The 15,701-nt window shown below is 45.1% G+C and overlaps 1 protein-coding gene across 3 annotated transcripts in view; it reads right to left on the minus strand.

Annotated features, from left to right (window-relative positions):
- The window catches only part of UNC80 (unc-80 homolog, NALCN channel complex subunit), a 131,574-nt gene that overhangs the window by 2,500 nt on the left and 113,373 nt on the right, over positions 1–15,701 (minus strand). For 2 of the 3 annotated variants that reach the window (XM_062002459.1, XM_062002460.1), the window contains 7 exons: positions 14,326–14,510; positions 13,282–13,447; positions 11,930–12,109; positions 9,799–9,937; positions 7,692–7,748; positions 551–632; positions 47–158 (listed from right to left, as the gene is read on the minus strand). In XM_062002459.1, the coding sequence (XP_061858443.1) occupies positions 47–158; positions 551–632; positions 7,692–7,748; positions 9,799–9,937; positions 11,930–12,109; positions 13,282–13,447; positions 14,326–14,510 (921 nt within the window). The remainder of the gene's footprint in view (positions 1–46; positions 159–550; positions 633–7,691; positions 7,749–9,798; positions 9,938–11,929; positions 12,110–13,281; positions 13,448–14,325; positions 14,511–15,701) is intronic. The other variant, XM_062002461.1, reaches the window with a different exon arrangement.

Genomic DNA, 15,701 nt, shown 5'->3' on the forward strand with positions numbered 1-15,701 from the left:
CGGTGCTGGGTGGCCGTGCCAGGGTGGTGGTGCCGCGCTGCCGTACCGCTGGGTTTGGGCTTGGGCTGGATGCTGCGCCGTGTGGTTGAAAGCCGAGCTCCGTGACGGCTGCGAGGCTCTGTCTGAGTTTTCTGACGTGACAGCAGTGGTCGGCGAAGCTAAATGTTGGAAGAAAGAGTTAGGCTGATGGATGTTGACATATTACGCAACTCCTCCTCTGTCAGGAGAATAGATCATCATCAATAGCGGATGTAATGCAATGCAGATTGTGTGACTGCCATTTAATAAGAAAAAAGAAAAAGAAAAAATGAGCAAAAAAAAAAGCCCACAAAACAAAAGCAAAGCAAAGAAAGGATTGGGAAATCCAAACGTCTCTCAGGGGTTTGTCAGGCCTCACAGCTACAACTCGTGCTGTGCTTCAACTGACTGCACTGGCATGTCACAAATTCGGTAAAAGCGACACGTCGCAGCCACAAATCGTTTCCAAACAGACGCAGCCATGACAAGCCAACCCAGTTCAAACAGGATTGATCACGGCCCGTGTTCTCACCTGCCGCAGGCCTCTCTTCCGCCCCAGGGGCTGCTGCAGGAGAAGGTTCTGCTGTCCTGGCTCGCTCTGCACGCTCGCCACCCTGTTAGATGTTGATAGCATTAGGCCAGGCATGGAAGCACCCTGTATAACTAGTAGGTGTCCTGGCAATCGTGACTAAAAATAGATAAATAAATAAATAAATGAAGCAAACCGCTAAATGGCACAATCACTTCAAAGAGTAGTGCTGTCTTTGAAGGATGGGGAGGGACGTGTCTGTTGGGTTGTGGCTTCCAGGGCTTAGGAAAGGGTGGGAGGTGGAATTATGGCATTCAGGACTTGGCCACGCATAGGTAGCATCCAAATATAATAACTGCAGATTTCAGTTTTCAGTCATTGATTGATGCATCCCACTGAGCAACACTCACTTCTCTGCATCCTTTGCCACATCAATAAAGGCAAGAATATCAGTTTCCTAGCTCAAAGGCCGTCTCGATTACTTTTCCTTTTTCAAGGACAATGCTGTAAAAGCTTCTTTTTTTTTTTTTCCCCCTCTCAAATAGACTTCTCATCACAATTTTGTGATCTGGTTTTATTTTCAATTTAAGTCAACAAACAAAAAACAAACACAAAGTGACAAAGGATCCATTCACATAATGGATGCATGAGTTATGTGAACAAGGCCCCACACTGAACACTTGCAGCTTTAAGTCCTTTTGTGGCTAGCAAACAAAAAAAGACAAGTAAACATAAATTATATATATAAAGAGAGAGAGAGAAACACAGCTTTTTAGTTTTTCATATCTTAGCACAAAATGTGTGAAAATCTGCAGTAACAGAATCTTTAGCAACAAAATGCATTTGGCCACATACCATCTTATTCTGCCATTCAACTGACCATTTAATCTACTTAATATAAAAACACCACCCTCTCCCCATTTTCATCAAAGCACTGCATTCCTCTGAACAGTTAAAAATCGGTCATTTAGCAGACAGTGACCACAAAACATTTTAGCTGAATGAACTGTGTCTGAGACACATATGGTTACAATAGCAACTAACATTTAAGATGGACTCCTTTTAAACCAGGCAGCTGCATATTTGGGACAGACTGGAATTCACTGAGCCACACATCCTATTTAGGCATCTTCCAGCTATATCTGGTATGCAGTGCTGAAGATTTGCTATTACAATCCATTTTGCCTTAGGTCTGCATTAATCTAAAGGAAAACAACTTTCTTTTCTCTAGATGTTTTCCTTGGATCTCCTCGGAGTGATTTGATACCACCAACACAGTGAAAGTTTATTGCCTGATGTTACAGCAGCAGAGGAAGAAGTCAAACCTGAACAGCTCATTCTTTGCTTTGGCAGAAGTGACTGCCCTTAAAAGGGTTGGTGGAACAAAACATGAGAGGTTCTTCATCTTCCTCTAGACAAAGTCTGGTTATACCCGATCTGTAAGTCCTATTTCTTTGTCCCTTATCAATTTAAACTAAAGCCCGACTTTGCACTAAACCATATGTGTGTGTTTGTTACCAACTCTACTGGGGAAACAATAGGCAGCTTCAAGGAGAGAAACATCTTAAGACCCTGAAGCTCTTTCTCTTCTGATTGGCTGACCACAGCCTAAGAATCCTAGGCATGGCCTCGGCAATATTACCACAGATGCAGTGGTTTGGGGGGAAAGAAAAAAAGGAAAAGCTTCTGCAGCTCAAAGCCAAAACTAACAAGATATGTTTGAGTCCTTTTCTCCTTCAGATGGCTCTTCCAAATGAGATCACCAGTCTCTGGAACACGTTTTCTGTCTTTAAAATAGGGTATTGACATGATTTTCATACAAAGCATCCTAAACATTGTGCAAACACCTGCCTATGAATATACAGAGTCCTGAGAGTTACTTCTTCGTAATAGGACAGTGTTCTTGACCCAGACAGTGACTGCTGCAGGTCCAGAAGGTGGGTCCAGAAGCAACACATTGTTCTTTATTAAAGCAAAGAGTCTGTGCTTAAATATGTCTTTAGGTTTGTGATCCAGACTACCTGACATTACATCCTGCAGAATTGTCTTAATCTTCTGTTTCTAGGATTACATAAAAATTTATTTCTCCGAATTTTAAGACATTTTTACAGTAGTCACCAGTATGTGAATTAAGTAGGAATTAGATGGAGAAGGTCTTGAAAAAGCAGTTCTCCATTGGACTAGCTTTTGAGAATATTGTTACAATTTCTCATGAAGACACAGTAACTCAAAGAATTAACTGTGAGTGAGGAGACGTAAATGCCTGTAGCAGGAAGACTACACAGTCAGTACAAAACACTGCCTATAGTGATGAAACAAACTCATCACGAAAAACAAAAACACTTTGAAAACGTCTTTAGATAAAGGGAGTTCATGGACTGTGTGATGGCTATGTATGAGGAAAAAAGGAATTCCCATGGAGTAACCTCTGCACTGAAGACAAACAAGAGGTAAGCAAAAGAAAGGCTGCACTTCGCGTCTTCCTGACAATCTGGGATTTTCTGCCTGGCTTGTATCATTAAGTGAAATGAGTTTAGTGAGTTGGTGGATGTGTATCTCCAATGCTGGATCATTACACAAACTGGTGTAATTTGGGATGATCTTATGAACTGAAATTGCACAGATCTATTGCAGGCAAATAAAGAACCCGAGAGCAGCCAAGCTTTGCAGAGCTGCCTGCGCACAGCTAGGTCCTACTGTGGCTCTCTTTTTGCCTTCTGTCTCCAAATTTTGAAGCTAGGAAGGAAAAAGGAAGAGAGAAAACCATAAAGACCACAAATTTTGGATGAGTGACTGAATTTTCAGATATAACTTTTCAATTCACAAGGGTTTGGGAGGGTTTCTTTTCACATCAAATAACAGCACTACTGATCTTGTTTCCATGAACATTAGTGTGGCAGGCAGACTGTTGGCCCTGTGTAGCCTTCCCTCCCTCCCTCTGTTTCTGTCTCTCCTTGTTTACCAGACCTGACCAGGGGTATGCTGGTTTTCTGGCACCCAGTCAAGGAACACTGAATCAAATGCCAGTACAACTGACAGTATGTTTCGCTCCTGTGGCAATGTCATCAATAAGAAAGGATTTTCTGCAGTACATAAGCCAGATTTGTTTGGGAATAGCAAAACATTTTTTTTTCCTGCCCAACACAAAGATGCTCTGTCACTCTCTGAGTGTCTCTGTCAGGGGTTTTATCTTCTCAACAATGTTATTCCCATTATAGTTAGGGCAGAGGCAAGTGAACAAAAACCCGAAACAAACCAACCCAACTTTGTGGAAGCGTGTTGCCAGCACTACAAGAAACGACAACCAGTGCAGTCAAACAGTGGGGGGTAAAAGAAACTTTGTCAGGTTGGCATAAGTGATGCTCATGAATGATAAAAAACCATGCAGCCAAATTAAAACAAAAAAAAACCACAAAGAAGGAAACAAAGCAACGACAAAGGAAGCAAGGGGTTTAAATGTTCATTAAAAAGATGTACGTGCCACACCATGAGGGTAGAACGTACACACTTTGTGTCCCAAGACATCTGAATGAGAGGGTTAGCAGACAAAGGCCAGTGAAGAATTGGTTAAAATGCAGATGAACTCCATCTCTGGTATTCCCAGACACATCCTAGCTCAGTTAGTGTTAGCCCTGTGTCATAGTTTAACAAGGAGCTGTTTTTGCTTAGTAACAGGGGGAGCGGGTTGCAGTGAAGACCCGGTAAAGAGTTTTTGGACCATCCCCCGGCTCCTGGGTTCAGACCCACCTCCGGCCCGGCTGGGCCAATCTGGCGCCTCTGCCATCACTATTTAGGGACAGGAATTTGAAGTGCTGGCAGGAGGTGTAAGAGTGGTACAAGACGGAGGCGACCATACGGGCCCCACAGTTAGAGGAGGAAGGAAGGAGGAGCACCAGACCAGAGACCCCTCTGCAAGCCATGGTGAGAACGCAGCTGTGCCCCTGCAACCCATGAGGGCCATGGCAGGACTGAGAGTTACCAGCAGCTCCGTGTGAGTGCACCGGGGACGGGCGAGGGACTGTGTGAGGAGGCGGCCATGGCCCAGGCCGTGCTGGAGACCCTGAGCACTGCAGAGCAGACCCACACGAGAGGCAGAGAGGAGCTGCAGCCTTTGGGATAAATGCATGTTGGAACAGCCCATGTAGGGCTGCCGTGTGTGTGAGGTACCCCACGGACTTGCAGGGAGGACTGGTGTGGAGCCCATCTGCCCTGGGGAGGGACAAATGGCAGAAGCTGTCAGGAATAGACTGACTGAAACCCCCACTCCCTGCCCCGCTGGTTCGTTTTGGGGGGAGGAGGTAAAAACACCGGGATCAGGACTCTGAGCCTGGGAAGAGGGGAGGGGTGGGGAGAAGGTGGTCTTAAAGGGCTGGTCGGACTCTTCATTGTTGCACCACTCTGTGTTGTGTTATGTCTGTTATGTTTTGGGGTTTTATGGTTATGCTTTTTAGTTGGTGTTGCATTAAATTATTTTCTGTTTTCTTCCCCAAGCCCAATAGCCTGGTTTTGTCCTGGACCTTAAGCGGCAATTAAGCTCTCCCTGCCCTTTGGCAATCCTCAGGTCTTTGGTACTTGAGGCTAATTGTGGTCTTTTGTTCCCTGATGAGCCTAAACCAGGACACACTGCTATTCTTGCCCTGGCACTGTGAACTCACTCCATGTTAGGCACATTAAGCCAAGATGGGCATATCAGCAAACAAAAGGAAACATGTTTGTGCAACAGATTGCCATTACAGTGACTTCTCCTTCTTCCTTTCTAGTTTGGAAAATTGGATTCTCTCAGATCATAACCACCACAAAAAATCATGATGCTGGACACACGTGCTCCTCAGCCTTGCACCTCATGCTATCTGTTTATTTCCAAGTGCTTAAATTCTATTCCCTTTCTGCCTTCCTTGCTTTTCTACATGGCTGGCTCTAATTGCTATGGAACAAGAGGAAACAGGCTTTATTCCTTTTTTGTGTTTGTCGCTATTTATTTATTTAAATTTCCTGCCTTCCATAAGGGTCTAGTCTCCATATGATTTATTTCTTTATGTCAGTTATGACCAAACATCAGCTTTTGCATTCAGATGGCAATCCTAAACGGTGGTTACCACTGTGCTGCAGGCCATATCAAAGTTATGTAAGAAAAACTTGAGCCTGCTTTATTCAAAACTAATGTTCCTGAATATAAAAACACATTAATTCTGTCCTATGATCCCCACAGCACAAGGAGCACCTACAATGTCTGCTTTATTACTTCTGTGCTTCAGAGGACTAATCCAATTTGCACATTTAACGATGCAGTTGAAACATCTTTTCTTCCTCCCAGAACTCTAACCTAGCTGTTTTAGGAAGATGTGCAGTATTTCTCTGTCTTCATTCTTTCTAAGGCTTTGGAGCTCTGATGCCCCTCCTTCAGACATTAGTGTCTGCTCCTATGAAAAGAACAGCAAACCCCAACAGAACTGATTCCCAATTACATCTGTTAACTTTTTTTGCCAGAGGAGATCTCTGTACCACAGAGCAGGCTGGGAGATGGTGTCCTGGTCCCTATAAAAAATCAATGTGACAGAAAACAGTAGGAACCCACAGTATAACTGATTCCATTTCAGGGTTCAAAACAAATTATTGCATTTGAGCTCATCTGTTGAGATAGCTGTCTCTTATTCCTCAAGTCTCACCACTGCTATTAGGATTGACTCCCCCCCTACTTAACAAGACCCTAACAGTTTCAATTCAGCACCGATGTAGCCTGGTGTCAGGTCATTATGGCTCTAACTCAGACACAGGTCTTCTCCTTCACCCTTCTCCAGTGAGTTTTTAGCTCTACTTAAGGGACAGCAATTAACTTCTGTGGTTGAATGACTTGTGTTCTTTTCCTGCCTGGAAACACGCTCAGATGATCATGCAATCCTCTTTATCGCAAAACCAGGTAACAATATTCCTGCCTGTGCCAATAAGCCATTGTCTTTTCCTAATGCCACTCCTACAGTAGCACCAATTAGACACTGACTTGCCAAAGCAAGATTCACACAAAGGCCACCATGAATCATGGGGTGATCTCAGTGACACCACCAGTGATAAACTCTTCACTTGTCAGCTGGGAAGAATGGACAAATGAACAAAGCAGCTTGTCCCCACCCTAAAAAGCCATTACTGACATCCAAAACCAAGCTGACAAAATAGAAACCATTCACACAAACGCCTCTCAGCATATCCATGTCTTCAGCAGGTGTGGGAAAGAAACGAAATCGTGTGTCACTCCCTGTGTTGCCAGTGTATGGGGCCATGTCCTTCTGGAAGGAAACAGAGATGCTCTTGGGACTAACGACAGCTCTCTGACCCCACAAGGATGGGCTGAGAGGTGCAGCGCAGCAGCAGAACAGTAAGATGATGATTTAACATGATTGAGTTGGCCGTTAAAGGTGCAGACCTCCCTTGTAAACTCACTCCTGACCCACCTGACAGACATGGCCATATCAGCATTTGCATGCAAACTCCACTGTCCACGGGTGATCGGAACGGCCAGACCTGAACTCCAGCACCAACAGGGACATTTTAAATATATATTAGTGGTGTTCTCCTGTCAGCTTTCTCAGGTGCCATTTGAGAACTGGAGACACTTTGTAAAAATAATGAGAATTGGTGCAAAGTGTCCACAGAGAACTATATTCCACAGGACTTAACATTATTAGTTTTATTAGTGAATGTTAAAGAACACAGCTTGATATTGCTATTAAGTCTTTTGTGGTGACAGCGTTGTGTGATGAATGGAAAAACAGATGTCTCTGTTTTATATAAGCCTCCAGACTAATGCTTATAACAGGCTACAGCTAATGCCTCGTGGATAATCTTTCTCATGCCTTTCAAGCAAATGTTAAACACGGGGAAAACCCGGAGGCTAGCCAGCCAGATCGCTATTTCACTTGCTACAGCTTTTTCTTGCCCCTTCCCCATAGCCTCCTCAAAGCTACTGGCAATCAAAGCTGAAAACTGAAGTTGGGTTGCTACACCTTTGACTTGCAGGCCTGAATATCAATGAGCCACAAGAGACAGGGATGGAGAGAGAGACAAAAGGTGAAGGGAAGAGACAGAGGAGATTGGAAACTGCTCGTTTCCCAGCACACACACTGACAGACAGGTAGTGTTAACACTGTACCTAGAGAGGCTGCCCTCAGTGGCCAGGCTCGGGGAGTCATCGAGGACATTAGGTTCACTGCAGGAGGGGCAGGGAGATTAAGAATTTAGGGAAAGAAAATGCAAAAAGGCATGCGATCGTCTCTGTTTTCCAAGGAAAAAAAATATCAATGGAATTAAAAAAAGAAGGACGGTAACATTCATTGGTCTCGCACGCTCAACAGCACACACATGACTCAGAGGAGCTGAAAGAAAATCTGGTAACAGGAGCAGTCTTTGGAGAGAGTTTACACTGCAAGGAGACTTCTACATCTGCTGAGAACTAGGGAGACGAGAAGTTTGGGAGGATGTGTTTCCCAAGGAAACCAGGGCAGGGAACTCTTTTCAAAGCCATTTTTCCTGCAGCATTTTTATTTATTTCGGTTCTATTTGCTTCCTGCTTCATAGAAAGCTTTTTGTCTTTCCCCTCCTCCACGAGCCACTTCTTTCTGAGGGAGGCCTAATCTGTCTCCCACAAGCTATAGCCCACTCTCCTTCTGATACAACTCTAAGGACAAACATCTGGAAAACAAAGCCTTGTAGTGCAATAAAACTGCAAGTAAACAGCTGGCACTGGAACCTGGCAAACGAGTACACAATCCTATCGCTTTTCGTACATCTCAGCCATCCGGGCAGGAGCAGCCTTCTCAGCCCCGGAGGAAAAATATGAAAGAAAGAAAGGAGGCTTGCTGGGTTACCAGCAGGAGAGTGATAACCATATAACTTAACATTAATTAGTTTACATTTGTGAGGCGGTCTGAAAGCCCAGTTACCATCCATAAGTAAAAAGGGCATGACGCTGTGGACTATTGATTACGCTTCCTGAGCTTGTACTTTCCCTACACAGATGAAAAGTGATTCTCCTGGTATACCATGTACACATCAGGTGGAGAGCAAAGCTCTGTTGTAACTGAAGTCTTTCTTTCTTTTTTTTTTTCTTTTTCTTTCTCAGCATCAGCATGACTTGGGATTGCACAAAGCAAACATTGCTATCAGTCAACTGTGACTCTTGTGAAGTTTATGCATTGAAGATGGTTGTGAAAGATTGAGGAAAATGCAGCCTTGCATATTAATTTTTTTCAAGAAACAAAGGGACTGAATCAATTGAGTTCAAAAGTCAAATGAATTCCTGTAAGCCCTTTTTGTGAAAACCCTCAGATAAAATCTGTCCAACTCCTCCCTTGTAAATCGCTTCTCCTATCTGTGCTGGTATGTACCACAGCTGTTACATTTCCTTCATGTATCAAGGTTATTTCTTTAATTCTGAGCAAGATTGGAGAGAGGAACAATGTTCTTTGATTTTCCAAGGCTGGCTGAGAGATAATGTACAATTTATTCTTCAAAGGTTCAAAGGAAAGAACAGAAATTCATCTGTCCATTGTCAGATATCCTTGGATAACTATGTTGCAGACAAATAAGACAACAAACATTGCTTACTTAGAGAAAAAGTCACATTTAAATGCAAACCTCCTCTCTACATCTCCTAAAGACGTAGGTTTTCCAAATTCCAGTCTCTTTCTCAGTACTCCATGTTAACTAGGAATAAGGCATTCAAAGTGATTTCTATCAACAGGTCTATCTCTGGCTTTAAACAGTATTAAATCCCATCTTTGAACTTGACGTTCGGTTTCTCTGATGAGCTAGTTACTATTCTAGGAAGGACAAAGACTACATGGAAGAAAAGTAAATCCAACAGGATGCTTCTACTCCCATTTCCAGCTCCTCAGGATTCCTCCCCACTCCCCACACAGTCTGTGTACCCTTGTTCAATGTGCAACCCCAAAATAATGTTTTCTTTTTGCTATCCACGGTACTACCAGAGGAAAATAATAGTGCTGAGGGTTTCTGAAACAGTTTAAGAGGAAGGTTTCTATGGATGACAGCTTGTCCTTATGGACCTTACGCAACATAGATCACCTTGGAAAATCATTATTTCCCACCCTGCACCCCTGGTCCAACACTATTTCTGAATGAACATGTTTAGCATCACCGTGCTGGCACTGATTCTATTCTCCCACATCCCTGACATACACATCGTATACCTGCACCTCACAAATACAGTGGGAAAGGTGAAAAGTCCATGTTGTTACCTTTGGCTGGGTAACATGCCCACCTCAGCCTGAGGTGCAGACACGCTGGAGAGATGGCTGGAGAACCGCCTCCTCCCAATGGCACCCATAAGGTATGCTTCTTGTTCACTTACCACACTGGGCATGCTCAAGGAGTCATCTAGAAAGAAAGAAAAAAAACAGGAAAGGAGGGGAAACAGCCACTCCAAACCCCACCTACATATTTACAATTGTCAAGACATAACAGGATGCCATAGGCGTACTCAGCATTTACTTACTAAGCCCCCAAGCCTGCACATTTGAACACTTCCATTAGATTTTTACAGTCAGAATTCAGAAAGACATATGCAGAAAACCCTGCAGGATGAGGAGCCCAGCCCACCTGGGACAGGGGTTTATGTATGTTTTCAGCTTATACGGCTCTCAGGAAAATGTGCTTGGGGAATTCAGCTTCCACTAGGGTTCAATTTCTGTGATAAATAAATTGTTTGTTAACAGACAGTGTTTTTTGGCATGAAAGTTGTAAATAGATATTTTGCTGCTGTGAAATAAACTGCTGCTATACTATGGCAAAGCACTGTTACAAAACTTAAGATCCATAACATCAAAATGCAGAACTGACCCCCTTTAACACCCTTTGGGACATGCATTTTAAAATGTCACCAAAAAATTGGATAAATTCACTCAAATACATCACACTGCAACTAAATTATATGCAGGCATTTGGACTGTGATCAGAACTGTGTGAAGTTTTCACTGTTGCTTCAAATTATACAATTATACCTGGAAAGAAATTACCCTGTTGTGTGTTTTTTTTACACAGCAATATCTAATTACAAATAAACAAATCAAAGTGGAGAAATTGTGTAATTTTCTCTTTTCTTTTTGACCTTTTCCAATTTTGATATAGTTATCTATAACAGACAGTGAGGTGGTACTGCCGGCAGCAAATGGGAAGGAAGCACTCATCGTTCCTCACAGTGGCTCGTAATTCATCCGAGGCTGAAACCAGAGCTTGCGGCAGCAAGTACCTGAGCACTGTATCAACAGTACAATACTGGGTGGCTTGTGCATTAACGTGTAGTGATGAACACTACAATAAAGCTGGGCTGAGCCTGGAAAGTTTCAGGCTGGCTGTTCTCTCTCAAAAGGCAATTCTGCTGTAACTGCAGAGGCCTTTTGTTTGAGCCACCCATTTTCACTCTTTTTGTTTAATGTCTTTGGGTAGTAGTCAGCAGTCCTCAAACACAGAAGTAATGTGCTTGAGTTTCAAGCATCAATTTACTGAGGCGACCAATCGCTGCAGCACCAGAAGACAGTATCCCTGCTAAAGTAGGGAAAAAACCCAAGCCTGACAAACATATGAGCAGTTTTCTACCCTGGCTTTCAAGTGATGGACAACTCAGAAGCAGATGGACAGCTCAGAAGCAGAGAGAAGGCAGAATTCCAAGCAAAACATGAAACTCAGCTGAAATGACAAAGCAGCATTCAGGTCATTGCAAATTAGCCCCCAAAAGATCTACTATCCCATTCCTTCTAAATTGGCACCAGAAAGCCTGGCAGCCCCAGAATCTTCCAGCTGCCCAAAAGGGAGATCAAGCTTTTGTTGTCAGTAGGTTTAAGGCTTAATTTCCTCTTTGTTAAGTGAATGACACAAGCACACAGACATTCCACCCTGCAGAGAACCACAGCTGGATCCCAGGCAGCACAAAGGCAACATATTCATCATTGGAGCATCTGGACAGAAGTGATGAGCAGGAAGTGCTAAGATCTCACAGGAACAGGATCCTAACTACAAAGCTGGCCAAAGCCCCTGCCTGCTGTTGTGGTGAAGGTCAAAGAGAGGACTGATTGCCAAATGCCTTACCAGCACTGTGAGGATTGCATGTCAGCCCAGGTCTCATACACTAAAACTCTGCCTGTGCCCTTTGCTTTTCCCTACCCAGAGCCCAGGAAGGAACGAGAAGGTATGTCCTGAACATTACTGCTATGGTCTGTGTGGCAACCACACCATTTTCTTAGCCTCATGTCCCTGCAGGCCTTTTGTTCACACCAGGACAGGTACAACTGTCTTCCCCTCCCAGCCATCTTCTGGGGCATCAAGAAAACTCCTTAAAAGTTGGGGGTTTAGCTCGAATCAGTAGCCACGTACTTTCTTCATCCTCCTCATCTGTGCGGCTCAGGGTGTCCTGTGAGGCCTGCTGGGAGGGCTCACTGTCCTGCTCCCAGACCGTGCCCGTGCCAGTGTTGGAGCGGGACATGGTGGCCAGGCTCAGGCGGTACGCAGAGGTGGAGGTGCCCACGGTGCTGACAGATGTCTTCCCTTGGTAAGCTGCACATGAGTGAGAAAAACAAACCCACGTCAGTGTTGGCACTGGAAATCAATAACCAGCCAAGCATTCCTCTCATATCAGGCACCTGGTTCTGCCCAGACTCGTGGGGCAGGGGCTGGCAGAGGTGATAAAACAGACACAGCCGCCCTGGCTCACCTCATCTCTCCAATTTTTCTTATGCAGTCTGGTTTTCTCTTTTAACCATATCACTATATTTTCCAGATCAGCTTCAACATTTAGGAATAAGGGTAATTATTAGCGAGGGAAAAAAGGCTGAGGCGTTTTCTTTTGAATCCGTTTTCTTAAGAACAAAGCGCGTCAAATCTCTTGCCGTGTGTAAGCAGTGGCTGCCATCTCGTGGCAGCAAGGGTGGCTGTTACAGGAGAACAGTCCGTCCTCTCACACGAGAGAGGGTTCATCGCACTGTCATTTGAGGGACCATTGCTCTGGGCCTCACGATAAGAGAAAAATAAAAAAGAGGCCAAGAGTGAAAGGAGGAGCCAGATCTGCTCCTGCAAAACAGACAGACGTTTCTGCACGAGCTGCTTTGATTTACAGAGATGCAGGTAGACGCTTCCTCTGTTGTGGGTTGGGGCTGTAACAGCGAGAGGTGGCTGCTGGGAAACGGGACTCAAACTTGGTGGAAAAAATGGGCACAACAAGGTGTGTTTCACAATTAACCGGGACTTCTGTTGGCTGTCCAGTGTTGGGCTGGCCACAGGGCCTGATTCAAGGGCAGGCTTGGCAAGGTGTGGGTGGATTCACAGAATCACACAGAAACATAGAACCTCAAGGGCTGGAAGGAACCTCGAAAGATCATCTAGTCCAACCCTCCTACCAGAGCACCAGCTTATTTATGGGTCAATCCCAAGATCCCAGAATGGTAGGGATTGGGACCTCTAGAGATAATTACTCCAACTCCCTGCTAAAGCAGGTCCACCTCGATCAAATCACACAGGAACTTGTCCAGGCAAGTTTTGAAAACCTCCAGAGAAGGAGACTCCACACCCTCCCTGGGCAGCCTGTGCCAGGGCTCCCTCACCTGAACAGCAAAGAAGTTTCTCCTCATGTTCAAGTGGAACTTTCGGCGTTCCAGCTGGTGTAGACCCCTTGTCCTGAACCAGCTAGCAGATTGGGCTGATAGCCCTCAACTCTCCCCTCTCCTCCTTACCAGAGCCACTGTGCACCGCTTCCTTCAGGATCTTGAGCTCGTTGTTGAACTCGGCAATGAGGGAGCTCTTGCAGAGCGGGCGTGGGATGAATCGCCGCTCCAGCTGGTCAGCGATGTGCTGTCGGGCAGTCAGCTCCTCGTGGTTCTCAGCAGGTTGGGCCAGCAGCTGTAAAATTGGCACATGTTAACATTGCAGGGAAATGATGACCAGGCAACTGGGAGTAGTCTCCACACCAGCAAGAGCCTGCAGGCAGCAGACTGTCCGCTTTGTAAGCATGTGGTCTTGACTCCACCTATGAGGTTTCCACTTGTCTTTCAGGGGCAACCTCGTATTTGAAATAACAGGTATCAAAACCCCACTGACATTGGTACATGGGGGTGAGGGCTTCCTTACGCAAAGCTCTACCTTCAGACGTGGGACAGCTCCTTCCTCCAAGAGGATTTGTTCTGTCCAAGTGGTGAGCCACGGTAGGCTGAATGAGGCAGAGTACCACACGGTAGTCTACCTGGTAAGCAGGTAAGGGCCATACTTAACTTAAACCCTGGCTGCCTCAGCCTAGCAGCTGTCTGTCCATCTGCAAAACTCCTGTCAGCATCTTCCCAAGGGATGGAAAGTGGAGTGGTCCTCCTTGGCCATTAGCTGTATTACTCAGCTATGTGCAGAAGAGAGATTTCTGGAAGACTTCTGCCAACCATGCCAACCCCCTCCTAGGTCCACGTTACTTCCAAGTGCTTTGACAAAGACTGGTGCAAAATTAAGTCCACATGCAAACCCTCTTGATCTATCCTGATAGTACTTTCTCACTCAGGTTAGCTATACTCCATGGATCAAAGCTGCAGTGTGAATGGCCTACTCTTTTCTGTTGCCTAGAAGAAAGCCCTGTGATTTAGTTTCAAAGAGTTCTCAGGCTCACTGACTTCTGAAATGTCATTCCCTACATAAACAGGCAGTTCTTCCAGGAGTGTGGTTCCTCTGTTCTCAGCAGGGATGTAAAGGATATCTTGCCTTCAGGGAGATCTATCAGGAGCCAAAGCAACTGTTACCTTGCACTGGATGAAGGGTCGAAGGAGCACAAAGATAGGGATCCGTGTTCGTACGATAAAGTCGAGGAAATCCCACAGGGCCAGCCCTCCCACCTTCCGCAGGGCCATCTCTTTGACTTGCAGGCTCAGCCAGTACCACTGGCTGTCCAGTTGGCGTTCAAAGCAAACAAGGATCACCTTCAGGGCTACAGGGGAACACACACCAGCACAGGGAGTCAGAGGTGTCATCAGGGTTCTTGACAGGCATTGAGGGAGGAGTCAGGGGGCCACAGTGGGCACAGACCAACACAGGCATGCATGCATGCATGCACGTGCACATGCACATCCCCACACCTCAGAGTCACAACTGTCTTTTCTATTGGTCTCCAAATGCAGCAGGGAAGGAAAGGAACCTTCTTGTAATAAAGGCTTCAGGATCAGGACTTCATTTCCAGAGAAAATCCCATTTCCAGATAAATCTTCCTACTTCTCACATAAATTCCTCTGTATTTTTTTTTTCACTCTAGCTTCGTCTCTCCCTCCCTACAAAGTTCTATTGTATTCCCGGAATTCAGGTATTTTGAAAGCTGCTCAGGTGGGGAATAAAGCCCTGGCTGATCAGACAACCTTGAAAATCTTGATCAAGCATATCCACACAAAGAGTCACCCTGAGAGTGCAATAGCCTCCAGGTTATTTATGGGGTAATGAGAAGAACCTTCCTAGCAGGGAGCTGCATGAGTCATGGCCAAACTGTAATATAAACAAAACTACGGTCCAGTAAGCCACAGGCCATAATTCACAAGAGCACTGAATTACAAATGGGAATGAACAGCAGTGAGATTCAAAACAATGTTCCATATTAAAGTGGGCAGTGACCAGCAGTTAGTTCATGGGAGAGACAAAGCATCTGCCCCTTTCCACGCTCCCCTGATCAGGAACCAACAGGAAGGCCTGGGAATTCTTTGGAGCAGGTTGACCACTCCATGTTTCTTGATGAGATGCAAGGCATCTCAACCATCCCACATTCGTATTCAGGTTTGCTGGGATGGGGGAGCTAGATCAGTGGTGAAATGCTATTTTTTTCAACAGTGTTACCCCATTTCTTCACACAGGGGTTAACAAAGACCTGAATGTAAGTCTTTGGATAAATGCCCTCATAAAATCAGAAACAGAGAAGCTGTTGGAAGGAAAGCTTTGAGACAAAACTCTTCCCATATAGCCTCAATAACCTGCAGTGCTGCTGCATCTCCAATTTGATTAGTTTTTCTTTCCTTACACCTGTGGGTCACGTGTGAGAAAGTACAGTACTGCCCTACAGCAGCATACAGTGAGCAGAGGGAATGCCAGCCAGTATGGGTCATGTGTGCGCAGGGCCAGCGCACAGACAGGCTGTGTG

This window comes from Colius striatus, chromosome 9 (assembly GCF_028858725.1).
Source record: "Colius striatus isolate bColStr4 chromosome 9, bColStr4.1.hap1, whole genome shotgun sequence".
NCBI lineage: Eukaryota > Metazoa > Chordata > Aves > Coliiformes > Coliidae > Colius > Colius striatus.